Below are 13,594 nucleotides of genomic sequence, written 5' to 3'. Positions count from 1 at the left end.
GATGGGGTGGGGGGAGAAAAGAAGTGGTAATCTTGACCTTACTTTTACTGAAATCTTGATTCCTAAGATTCTCTCAGGAATAAATACTTTATGAAACTTGTATAAGTTAGAAAAATTATTGTACTTTTCCTCTGTTTCTTTCCATAGGTAATGGAACTTAATCGATCTGAGAGTTTGTGTCATGAAAACTCATTCTTCATCAATGAAGCTTTAGTACAAATGTCATTTAACACTTTCAACAAACCGAACCCATCAGTTATACATCAGGATGCCACTTACCCCACAACTCGATCTCCTTCTGACTTGGTAAGGACTAGTGAAAATCAAGTAGACCTCAAGATGGACCCTTCTCAGCCTTCGAATGTCAGTCACGAACTGTGGACAGCCGCCGCTGGGTCCAGCCATCAGATACTTCCTTTCCACGAAAGCAGCAAGGATTCTTGTAAAAATGGTAATTAACACTTTAAACGTCATCTGTATAGTTTGAACAAGAAGTTGTCCCTCTGAACGGTTGGCTCTTGTGTAGAGTGCATCAAAGTCCTCCCTAGCATGGGAATAAATTGGTACTGATGAGCTGGAGTTTGCGGCATTCACTTTTCTTTGGAGAAGTCTGGGGACGGCCTTTGCTTGTAAGTTACCTAGACAAGTGAGACTATTATGGTCATAGGGCTTAGCGAATGCTCACAACATGTAAGAACCAGACAGGATTTTTAGATATGTGGGTTAAAATGATAATGTCCTCTTAAAAGTAAAGCAGCTTGGTATTTACTCCCCACTATTGTGGACCCCACTACATCCTGAAACACCGACGTTGACACTCAGAAATAAAAGATACCAACAGGGTTGGTAGTGGCACTTTATCAGGGCAATTTCCTGTAACATTAGTGAAATCTTCTGTACTGCTATTAAACACCCAAAATGAAACTGTTAACATCATTTGTCATTGTAAAAAAAAAGTAAAAAAAGAAAAAAAAAAGAAAAAAAAAAAGGTGTTGTCTCTCCATAAGTACCTCATAATAACACAATTTGCTAATCCCATTAAAGCATTTGCCAAGTATAAATGAAAGGCAGCTCGTGTTACCAGCTCTACATGAATCCGAATGATTTAAATCTATGTCTATTATAAATTGTTTTCTGTGGGACATGAGGTAGGGAATGAGAAGAACTTGAAACCTCTCTACTGAAAAACAGATGGTATGCAATAGAATAAACAAATGGCTGGCCACATGGATATGAAATAAATCACCCACAGCAAAATGTTTCAGAAACATAAAACAAGCAGTAGTATAGAAGTCTTCAGAACTGGATACAGATTTGTTTCTATGCTTAATATATATTCTTAGATTGTCAGTTGGAGGATAGTTTTTCAGCAACAAAAAAGAAGGTATTTGGCTTCTCCCAATTCAAGAGTAATAATTCTGACACTGCTTATAAGTTGATTTATTACTGATCCAAAAGATGTTGATTCTTACTGGTGACTAATTCTTTACATTACTTAAGTCACTGTGGTAACATTCTTATTTCTTGTCAGCATATAGGAGAGAATGAAATAGTTTTTTAAAGTATTGTTTCAAATATTCTTTAGATAAAGAAAAAATATGATGGAATAGTTCAGACTAAATAAAAGGTCAAGCAAAATTTAGAAAATGTAACTTCCTTAATATATTATCTTGCAACTTTACTACAATAGAGAGCACATTGCAGAATGCTTTTTCTAAGCACATATTGCTTTGCTGTGTTGCTCCATTAACCTGCTATTTACAGTGCTTCCTGTGTTTTTGTCAGCATGGTTTTACATACTGGCTTTGGTATAATTCCAAAACTCAGTTTGAGTTAAACCACATTCAGCTTTTGTTTAAAAGAAGCATGTCTCTTTTACTTTTTGTGTATCTCCCATCTTTTTCTATTGACTTGTGCTTCAAAGTAAAAACTTTTTAAGCCATTTGGCAGCATACTTGCAGTAGATAGAAAATGTACTAAGGAAATAAACAGTGATTATATACAAAACCAGTCTATCCACATGTAAGGAATTAGAGCCAAAGGAAATGCTGAGAAATGTACTTATGCTTAAGAAATTGTATGTCCAGAGTAGGCCAAGGACACTCAGGACATTGACAGGAGAGAGGAAAATCAACTTTGGCTTAAATCTCTCAGGAACGTCCTGGTTTATATAAGTAGGGATTACATCAGAAATGCTGTGTGTACTGTTCACCACTGGAGTTTTGCAACTAGTCAAAAAACCTTCTTTATGTTTGTTTACTTCATGATAAGCAATTTATAGAGGAGAGAAAAGAAAGTCAGAGAATAGGAGGTGATAATAAAGTAGAATGAAAATTGGATATATATACTTAAAAGAGTGGTCAAGGCTAGATAAAATTATTCAAACCACTGCAGAGCTTTCACAGCTTTTATCATTGACAGTAACACAACATCAGCCGCTGGTGATGGCCTTAGCTGGGCTTCATGGGTGCTTGCCACACATGACCTTGGGGGACAGTGACTGCAGGGGGCTGCACAGGAAGAAGCAGGCTCCAGGGTGTGCTGGTTGGTGACAGTTGATGTGGCAGAACCAAGGACCACACAGTGTTGTTGTCCCCTCTTCTGTGTTTTGCTACTGAATCTGGGTGAGTGGCCATCAGTGACCACTACTGAGGACCTCCATAGTTCACCACAATCTGACTAACATAATTTGCCTATAATGTTGTGGGCTGATATTTTTGCTAAATGTGCACTTAACCATGATTTCATTCAGTCTTCAGTCACTCTTTCATTGTTAGACCTTAAGGTCAGCTGTTTCAGGTAACACCTTAAAGAATGGTTTGCTCTTTTGCCTAGTCTGGTACTGTGGGTAGAGGATCAGCTCAGATCAGTGAAAATGTGAATTTCTGGAACAGTAAAGCTGATGGGAAAAATTGTATATAAATACAGTTCTCCAATGTGTTTAGATACCACCTAGATAGGAATTTCTGTTGGTTTGTTCAGTACAGCCTCAGCAGACATTTTTGTGTTCTAATTGTGATTGGTTTCTGAATTGCTCTACCCCCACCCCTGCCACGAGTATTTATATGACACATCCAATTTCAGGCACCGTGCTAAGGTTTTACATGGAGAAACTCATTTAATACTCCCAACAACCCGCTGAGATGGTTCTGTCGTTTGAGAGGGGCAGCTGGGATACAGAAAGGCCAAGTAGCTTGTCCAGGTCACACACCTAGTAAATGGCAGAGCCAGGAATTGAACCTGGGAAGATTGACTTTACAGCCCATGCTGTCAATCATTACACTCTACGTTCTTAATTACTTTTTTTTTTTTTTTTTGAGAAGGAGCCTCTCTCTCTGTCGCCCAGGCTGGAGTGCAGTGGTAACGTCTTGGCTCACTGCAACCTCCACCTCCCAAGTTCAGGTGATTCTCCTGCCTCAGCCTCCTGAGTAGCTGGGATTACAGGTGCCCGCCATCACACCTGGCTAATTTTTGTATTTTTAGTAGAGATAGAGTTTTGCCAGGTTGTCCAGGCTGGTCTTGAACTCCTGACGTCAAGCAATCCACCTGCCTTGGCCTCCCAAAGTGCTGGAATTACAGGCTTGAGCCACCATGCCCGGCCTAAATTACTAATTTCTAGAAAGCTGTTTTGAGTTTTACTTTTTTTTTTTTTTGAGATTGAGAGTCTCAGTCTGTCGCCCAGGTTGGAGTACAGTGGCGTGATTTTGGCTCACTGCAACTTCCACCTCGTGGGCTCAAGTGGTTCCTCCCACTTCGTGGGCTCAAGTGGTTCCTCCCACTTCAGCCTCCTGAGTAGCTAGGACTACAGACTTGCACTATGCCCAGCTAATTTTTGGCTTTTTTATAGAGATGGGGTTTCCCCATATTGCCCAGGCTGGTCTTGAACTCCAGGACTCAAGCGATCAGACTGTTTCAGCCTCGCAAAGTGCTGGGATTACAGGCATGAGCCACCGCACCCAGCTATGAGTTGTACTTTTTAAGGAAGTTGGTTTAGATATAGAACTAACCTAATCCTTTTGTAATGCCTAGTGGGATGTTCATGATTAAGGACCAGGTTTTTGTTTTTATTGTTTTCATTCCCTCCCCTCCTTCCCTCTTTAATAGCAACATTTGGAAAATATTTCTAAATGTTTTGGATTGCTGTGGCCAACTCTTGCATGGGGCCTGAACATCTTCAGTATCATAAATACTCTTTAGCTTTACTTTTTTCCCATACGGGACATTTTCTTAAAAATATTTTGTTTCTCTAATGTTGCCTAATACCCCATGTTATCTGTAAATATTTTTTAAGATAGTACTTTAAAGAACTTTCTAGTTTTGGAAGTTATTTCATGAACAAAATTCTTGGATGTTCAAACATTAAATCCAAATTGGTATTTTATTTGTAGTGGAAGAGATGGTTGGTTTAAGAACTTTTTCTGTACTCCTCTGTGGGACACCAGCCAAGACTACAGAATATTTGAATTTCCTTAAACAATAGTCTCTGTGGGACAATTGCTATGTAATCGGCCCTATGAGATGCTCAACAGCATTACTCTGAAAGGCAAAAACAGAAAACAAAAACAACGAAAAACCCCAACGTTTTATTCTTGTGACTTTTTTTCTCCTAGCTTTAACATTTTAGAACTATATATTGAATGCATTTTAGAACTATATATTGAACTATATATGTGTTATTTGCCTTTTTCATTAACAGAGAAAACATTTTATGGTATAAAAATCTGAAATCTTAATCTCCCTTTTCAGTTATATTTTTCTGTATACCTCAATATTTGCTGATTTCCCAGAAGTTCTCTTCAATTCAGTTAAATCATTATGATTTTGTTATGCATTTGATAAAATTTAAGTCAAGCCAAATTTTATGTTAATCATATAGATACTGGGAAAAAAAGTAACTTTATTAAGTTTGAGTTCTCTTTCCTTTTACTACATATTAGAATTTGCTGCCAAGAAAACTATTTTCAAAATTCAAAGCATTGTATTTAGAATACCTCATCTTGATAATTTTTTTTTTAAAGACAGCTGTGTTAAACTTTCAATGACAAGTTTTTTATGTAAGGCAAGAAAATAGAAAATTTCCAAATGAAAACCCATGCTATACTTAGTATTTAAATAACAGTCTTAAGAAGTGAGAGGATGATAATTTCTCATGCTTTAAAATATTTCATAATTCAGAAATTGATGTCTTACTTGTGCAATCTATGTGGAAAGAAGCTTTGCCCAAAGAACTTAAGGCAATTTTCCCAGAAATTGAAACTGGTATTAGACACCATAAACTTCTGTGTTGTGAGTGTATTTGAAAAGGGGGAATGTATTTGTCAACTACGGCTGCCATAACGAAGTACCACAAGCTAGGGGCCTTAGACAACAGAAATTTATTTCTTCATTTCTGGAGGCTAGAATTAAGAGATCAAGGTGTTGGCAACATTGGTTTCTTCTGAGGTCTCTGTCCTTGGCTTGCAGATGGATGGCCATCTTCTTCCTGTGTCTTCACCTGGTCTTCCCCCTGTGCCTGTCTGTGCTCCAATCTCTCTTTATAAGGATATCAGTGATGTTGGATTAGGGCCCACCGTAATGACCTCAGTTAACTTTATTCTTTAAAGCTCTATCTCCAAATACATTCTGAGCTACTGAGGGAGGGGGTAGGACCTCAACATGTGAATTTTGGGGGGACACAGTTCAGCTCTTAACAGGGGACAAAATGATGATTTTTCTCCTTACCATAGTTTTAGGTATCATGAAAGCATTAAAAAAATATATATATATACACATACACATATATATACACACACACACACACCCCAAAGTTGAACTATAACATTGTTAGTTTTTTGACTTGGTACGGGAAGTGAATTGAACTTTGTAAAAAAACAATAAATAATTACATAATAGTAAAATTGTGATGAATATTTATGTCTGTATATTGATAGATATTGATGTCTGTTATCAAGCCTAGTTCAACACATAAAAATTAAGGCAGGAAATATTGAATCCACTTCCTACTTAGTGAAACTAGAGCAGAAAATATTGAGTCAGTAGGTTCATTTCCTACTTATAGTTGTATTTCCAAGCCTAGGCCTTAACTAAGGGGCTTTGGGAATTGTGAGTACTCTCTGATTGGGAGGGACATTATGTACCTTTATTTTGGATTGCTTAAATGAAAACAAAGCTGAAGGGTTGAGGACGTTAATTACAACATCAAATTATTATCCAGAGATATATAGGAGTTTGAGGAAATCAAACTGAGGGAATCATCTGGCAACTCTTTCTTCTAGAATCGTGATTATCACGTTAGGTGATGTTTTAAAGGAAACCATAATATTGCTTGCTCTTGGTAATCTATAACATGACAAAAATATAATGTATTGGGCTCAAGGGCTTAATTTTCATCTTTCTCATTGACAAGTGGAGATGATTGACTTTAGCCTTTTGCAGATTTTATACCAGGAAAAGGAAACATGACATTCGCTTGTAGAGCCTGGTGAGCCAGGAGTGCTTACTGCCAACTTCCTGATTGCATATTTCTCTGGGGGCAGGTTGGCTATGTGAGCCAACTGGGCCAGGGCCATCCCGCCTCAGCACACAGAGCCTAAGACACAGCAGGAGAGCAAAACCAGCAGGTGGGTGGATTCAGAGGCAGCCAGCCAGCCATGCGGCTGCCTGTTCATCTCCACCCCGGGTTCCAGTTTAGTTTGGACAAGCTGCTGAAGTGTGGGAGTCCACATGGTATGAATGCTCCAAAGAGCCTCAGAGGTTAGGCCTGGCCCTGGCCATCCTTAGCTTTAAAAATGAAAAAATACATGCACAGATAAACACACACATGTGATCTATCGGCTACATATTTGACCTCTCTAGTATGATGTGACTACTCTCAAGGAGACTAAGGCTTGGGTTTGCAGGGGAAATTTATATACCAAACATAACTGAAGGATGAGGCTTGCTGCCATCAGTCACAGTGACTGATGAGGTAATAATCCGGCTTCAGCAAAGGAAAGGAAGCATCACTCTCCATGTATCAGAATCTGGGGACTGTCTTCTCCCCATCCAGCCATGCAGATTTTGTTTTTAAGGTTTGCTTAAAATGTGGAATGTTCAGCTGAGTACCATCGATTTATGTTTGCCTAAGAAGAATATGACCATCTATCTTAGGGGGTGGCAAACTTTTCCTTAAAGGGTCCTATAGTAAATATTTTAGTTTTTGCAAGCCATCAGATCTTTGTTATAACTAGTCAACTCTGTCATTGTAGCTTGCAAAGCAGCCATAGACAATATGTAAATAATGAGTTTAGCTGTGTTGCAGTGAACTTTATAAAAACAGGTGGCTGTAGTTTGCCTACCCCACAGGCTGGTTTCCAAACTTTCTTTGCCTCCACTTAAGTTGAAGAGTGACAATTACACTCCTCCTTGTTTGGAATGTTCACCTTTGGGTGAATTAATAGTGCAATATTATATGGCACTTCATGCCATTCAAAAGCAGATTTGAAATCATGATCTCATTTGCTCTTTATAATGATTTTGTGAAATGATGGTTATTGTCTCTGTAAAGAGACAACTTTTCTCTTTCACTTTTTGTTCAGTCTCTGAAAACATAAATTCAGAAAGAGATAGCTGAATATACTAGATGGAGTTTAAGGCCAGAGGCTCAAAACTTGGAGAAACCCTTCTTCCCAACTCCAGCTCCCCAAATCCTGTGATGGTGTTGGGGAGGGCCACCCTCTGACTATGCAGCTAATGAGAAGTAAGATACATAGATAGGAATTTTTTGCTAGAATCACGCTTCCCATAGTTGACTATGCATCCGAGTTTACTGTGGCAAACAAAAAAAAATACAGATTCCTCTGTTCAGAGATTGTGATTTGAATCAGGGCTTGGCTGGAGCCTGCAAACTTGTGTATCTAACATTCTTCTTAGTTGATTCTGAAGCAGCCAGCCTGATGCATGTCCCTGGATTGCTGGCCTGGGACACTGGACTTCATATAAGAGGACTTCACTTCAAACCCTGACTCTGGCTCCTACTGCTGTGTGATCCCTAAGTCTTAGTTTCCCTATCTATACAAACGGGAAGGAAGTGTTAATATAACTATTTAAAAAAAGGCCTGACATGTCCCGGGGATCCAGTGAGCATCAGCTTCCTTCCTACATTCTGGAAATAATTTATTCTGATTGTGATTCAGGGGTCGCCTGCCAACAAAATGAAAGTGTTTCCTAAATGTTATTAGAGAGCCAATAGTTTAAAATATAAAATAATTAGCTGTAAATTGGGAAATTTTTTACTCAGATTGGAAATACATTAGAATAAAAAGGGTAACTATCTTTCCATAGTGATCTCAGAGGAGGGGTTTGTCAGTGGATCACCAGAATTGTTTTGGGGATGAAGCTCTGATAGCACAGCATTTTGCTTCTTCCTTTTGTTCCTCTCTCTACTGGAACAAGTTATGTAAGTCAACCACATTTTTAGAACCAGATATAAACACCCAAATGTCAAATACTCTGACAACATGACTGAACATCACCTCCATTTGGGATGGAAAGCTTCCTTATCTACAGACCATCCAACGCTTGTTGGTTACATCATGTAAACGTACCCCCAGGAAGACTTCTAATTGTACTTTGGTTTCCAGAGTGGGCTCTCCTACTAGAAAGAAAATGTCAAAAGCAGCCTACAGGAATATTCTAGTGTAAACTCTTTGTCATTTTAAGTCTAAAAATTCTGTTCTAGTTTATCATCTTAATCTCTTTTTGAGTTTGGTTATCCTGAATCAATTCGAACTTGTTAGTTCTGGATAAACTGATAAAAAATCATGGTTCAGAATCACCAGAAAGCATCTCTTGTTAGCACTTATAATTTGAATTATGTGGTGTAATAATTTATGTAATGTCTGTCCCACTAGAGAGGAAGCTTCATGTGGGTAGAGCATTGCATATTTCTTTCTTGTTAATTGCTCTATCACCAGCACCAAGCAGTGTCTGATATATGATGAAGATTTGATTAACATTTATGAAATGAATGGAGGAGTCCAGGTCCACACTCATTAGCAGAAATGAAAGAAACCATGAGCTGAAACCACACAGTTGACTCTTTTACTAAGGCATTGAAAGAAGTTGAGGTATCAGAGAAATGGGGTGTGTGATGGTGGTTAACACAGGCAGGACAGATGAGTGTCTCTGGCTAGCTAACTGGATCAAGTGTTTTAAACTTTTTGTAATATGGGTACATGTTAGATAACTTTTTTTTTTTTTTTGAGACGGAGTCTGGCTCTGTCGCCCAGGCTGGAGTACAGTGGCCGGATCTCAGCTCACTGCAAGCTCCGCCTCCCGGGTTTACGCCATTCTCCTGCCTCAGCCTCCCGAGTAGCTGGGACTACAGGCGCCCGCCACCTCGCCCGGCTAGTTTTTTGTATTTTTTAGTAGAGACGGGGTTTCACCGTGTTAGCCAGGATGGTCTCGATCTCCTGACCTCGTGATCCGCCCATCTCGGCCTCCCAAAGTGCTGGGATTACAGGCTCGAGCCACCGCGCCCGGCCAGCATTCTTAAAATGTTGGGGTAACTGTAAGATTGTTTGCCTTTAATATCTTCCTGGATTCCTAGTAGTAGACTTAAAAAATTGCAAGCTTTTCTTCCACCTCATTAGTATTGGAGTAAATTTATCAATGTATATAGTACTATATGTATCAGTTTGGCATAGGTACTTTTTGTTCAATTCTAGAGAGCATCTTTTTTTATTTAACTTTAAGTTCTGGGAGACATGTGCGGAACATGCAGGTTTGTTTTACATAGGTATACATGTGCCATGGTAATTTGCTGTACCTATCAACCTGTCATCTAGGTTTTAAGCCCCTCATGCATTAGGTATTTACCCTAATGGAGAGCATCTCTTGATATGAGTTATTTTTCCATTAGAACATTGTACATATAGCCCCCATATGGCCATGCATAGGAGATGAGAACTTAAAAAGTTAAAATGTGTTTCCCATAAAATGCTTTATGGTACCTCGAGCTTTAGAAATGAATCCAGTGCTGTCATTGTAGGAAGACGACACATTTACCATTTAATCGTTATATCAATAACAATTAGTCAGCTTATCTGTTCACTGGGGTATTTCTTTTTTAACCAGAAAGTAGCGTGACTCCCACGACATCAAGCACGGGTGCCCAGCTCAACATCAATGAAACACTTTCTTAAACTCTTTTTGCTTCTGCTAAATCCTACTCAACAGTCCAGCGCATCTCCCCAGGCAAAAACAATCAGTATTTGTTTAGTTAAATATGCTCCTAGAATGTGAACCAATTTGCCTGGCATGGCCTTCTACTTATCAGCCTTAAAATGTTGCCTGAAACATCACATATTTATTGTAGCAAGAGTGTGATTGAATCTTAAGAAATAGATCCCTTTGCTTTACCCCAGACTGACTGAAACATACTGTATTCTTAGTGGGTCACTTTCAGACACAGCTAAGGGGGAAGAGTTGTTCTGCTCAGACCTTTGACCGGATGATGAATAAGCCTGGGCCTTAGTTTTGATCTGTGGAGATGTTAATTTGCCACAATAAATCACTGTAGAGTTTCTTTGGATAAGGGGCCACAGTATCCATTGTCTTTCTGGATAACATATTAATTCAGTTTAATTTGAAATGTTTGAAGATATACTTAAGGAAAAATATAGGCTTCCAAAGGGTGTAGTTATGCAGGATAGGTTTCTGAACCTTTTGCTGAACAATTTCATAGTAAGCCTGTTCAAAATTTAATTGTTTTTCATGGTGATTCTTTTCCATGCTCTTTTTGTACAAGTTTTATTACACTATGGCTTTTTCTAAAACATAACATAGTGAATGCTTGTATTAAATATAGAATATTTGGATCATCCACTAGAAATTTGGGAGACTCTGCTTCTCTGATGAATTGAGACTGTTTTTAAGGAATGGTGCTGTAAGGCTTTGGAAGAACCGTTTACAAGCCAAACATTGGCAGAGTTTTAATTTTATTTAATGACCTGCTTCCTACCAGTGATCTTGGCACCCTGTGCGGTGATTTGCAATCAATTCATCATACAGAATGTTGTAACACTGCAATGAGGGCATTGCACTCTAAGAGTCTCATAAATCCACCAGAAACAAAAAACAGGAATTGCATGCTTAAAGACTTCTTCATGCAAAACCCCAAATGAGAAGATGATTTTATGTTGTTTTCTAAAGTGTCCTCAGAAGCCTTAAGACTTTCTTGTGGATTCTGGGTTTTGAAGTTCCCATTTCTTAAATACTCTTTGGCCCTTTACTGGGCTGTCAACATAGCAGTTTATAAGTTTTCACCTCATTCAGTTTAGTCACTGATCATTTCGATGGGGAATTCTTGGTTCTGAATTACCAAGAGAAGCCCATGACTTTGTGTTTTCCTCTGAATTTAGGGCAGTCACTTTCAACTGCGAGAGGCTGTAGTCTGGGGAGTCTTTGTAGAAATGATTCAGAAAGGAGGCATGTTTCCATCCTGGGAATACACTGACATTTGCTAGAGGCAGATGGCAGAAGATAGGATAGTGTGACATCAGAAGTCAAGAAGACGTCACGTACTTGGCTTTGCCAAAAGCTTCTGGAATCTGCGTGTTCAGGATCTTAAGCTTGTGGGCTTGTCATTTCAGATGTGCCCTTGCAGTTAACTGTTTAACTATGATGGATTTTTTTTTTCTAATTTTAGCATAGTAAATATAGAGCTATTAAACATTCTTAAAATTATGTAAGCCTAAACCCTTGGATGTGTATATATTGTGTTGTCTTTGTTCATTTTCATATGGTTTTGTTTTTGGAATGTTCTTATAACAAGAACCTGGAAGTTTAATATATATTCCATCTGACTAAAACTGAACCCTCTTTAAAGAAACTAAAGGTTTTCAAGACTGTTTTACTTCCAGTGAGTAGTTTAAACTTCTAGTTCATGATGGATTTATTCCTATCAAAAAGTTGTACTATTTTTGATTACTTGTTAATGTATCCAGATTGGCATGTTAGACACAAGTAGAGCACATCCTGTATTTTTAGATGCTTGATGCTTCTGTTCAGCATAAGCCCTAAAAAATACCAAGTTTTGCAAATGCAAAGTACTTTTCATCGGCATGGAAATTGGAGGGAAAAAACACAATGAATATTTTGGCCAAAATGTGATGGTCTGTTAGTCAGCATCTGGTAATGAGGCCATATTTTGCATTCGGGCTCCAGTATGAGAAAGTGCAGTTGTACATTGACATCTCCCCTGGGACTGTGGACTAGAACCACATCCACTTTGAAAGGTAATACTGCAAGGGGGGTGCTTAGCCTTCTTTAAGGTACTCCACTGAACTACCTACATAATTTGGTTTTTAAAATGTTTTAGTTTATGCTAAACAAGCAGTCTGAGATAAAGCATGGTAAAAAAAGGTCAAATACTAAATTTGTCTTTATGAGCTCCTTTTCTCTGATGAGCCGACTATGAGTCTGTTACCTTCATGAATATGGGGCAAAAAGCCTAAATCTGAACTCTGTCGGCTGGAAGCAAACAAAGTACTGGGAAAAATTACATCAAAGTATGCTACTGGTAGAAGTTATCATTGGTCTTGGCAAGACTACAGAGGTTTTTTTCAAATGCTGCTGACAATAAATTAAAATATTTTCTCTTTGTATTTGTCAGGTAAGAGATATAGATGTAAGATAAGATCAATATATTTGTCAGATTTAGATAAGATGAATATATTTGTCAGGTTCAATCTCTTGCCTACTATGATAGCCAGTCCCTTCACCCCCTCTACAATAGGATAGACACACAATTAAATTCTTCTTTGTATAAATCAAGGTGGGCTTAAAGGTAAAACATTGATCTCCTCAAACAAACTTACAGGACTTCTGGTGGTGACTATTTTCAGTTTCTTTGGAGAGACTATTGGCTAACTTTGAGGATGTATGGTTCAGGAAAGTTTCAGAAAATATGCTGCATGAAGGGATAATTAAATGACTGAGTTAACACTAACCCAGAAAAAAACACTAGGGTTGAAACAAACCCTAGTTTCTTCTGGTCAAAAATGATGTTGTTTAGCAATAGACTCTAAAATGCTTTATCCAATTTATATTATTTATTGATACATAATTTACATAGAGTGAAATGCTTAGCAATATCATTTTTGACCAGAATGACCAAGAACTGAATCAGACCAGACATGTTCCTGTGAGGAACTGCCATTCAAAGATGAGAAAATAATGAATCCAACCCCCATTGCCTGCAGCCAAGTTTCAGCAAAAGTTGACTAAAAACACACTTTTCCAATGTAGTGAGCCTTATGTGCATTTATTGATACTTCACTATTAAGTGAGGGACTTGAGTGAAGACAAGAATAGATGAATATATCAAGTGCACTTTATTTATACTGAAAAATGGAGATGACAGGCTGGCATAGTGATTAAGATGGAAGGCTTGGGAATTATGCCTGGGTTCAGATTCCAACTCAGTCATTTATTATCTGTGAAATTTTAAGCAGATGTTTAACTTACTTGGTGTCTCAGTTTCCTCATCTCTACAGTTGGATTTCTGATAGTATCTACTTTGGAGGTGGTATGACGATTACATAAAACAGTG

The 13,594-nt window shown here is 38.2% G+C and overlaps 1 protein-coding gene across 2 annotated transcripts in view; it reads left to right on the top strand.

Annotated features, from left to right (window-relative positions):
- The window catches only part of ARHGEF28 (Rho guanine nucleotide exchange factor (GEF) 28), a 328,572-nt gene that overhangs the window by 297,699 nt on the left and 17,279 nt on the right, over positions 1-13,594 (top strand). The window contains exons 35-37 of one of the 2 annotated variants that reach the window (XM_011996705.1): positions 148-451; positions 1,068-1,074; positions 12,208-12,278. In XM_011996705.1, coding sequence (XP_011852095.1) covers positions 148-451; positions 1,068-1,074; positions 12,208-12,278 — 382 coding nt within the window. The remainder of the gene's footprint in view (positions 1-147; positions 452-1,067; positions 1,075-12,207; positions 12,279-13,594) is intronic. The other variant, XM_011996714.1, reaches the window with a different exon arrangement.

The sequence above is a fragment of the Mandrillus leucophaeus genome, unplaced genomic scaffold (assembly GCF_000951045.1).
Source record: "Mandrillus leucophaeus isolate KB7577 unplaced genomic scaffold, Mleu.le_1.0 Scaffold114, whole genome shotgun sequence".
Lineage (NCBI taxonomy): Eukaryota > Metazoa > Chordata > Mammalia > Primates > Cercopithecidae > Mandrillus > Mandrillus leucophaeus.
The sequence above is the reverse complement of the archived record's forward strand: the minus strand, read 5'-3'. Positions and strand labels throughout refer to the sequence as shown.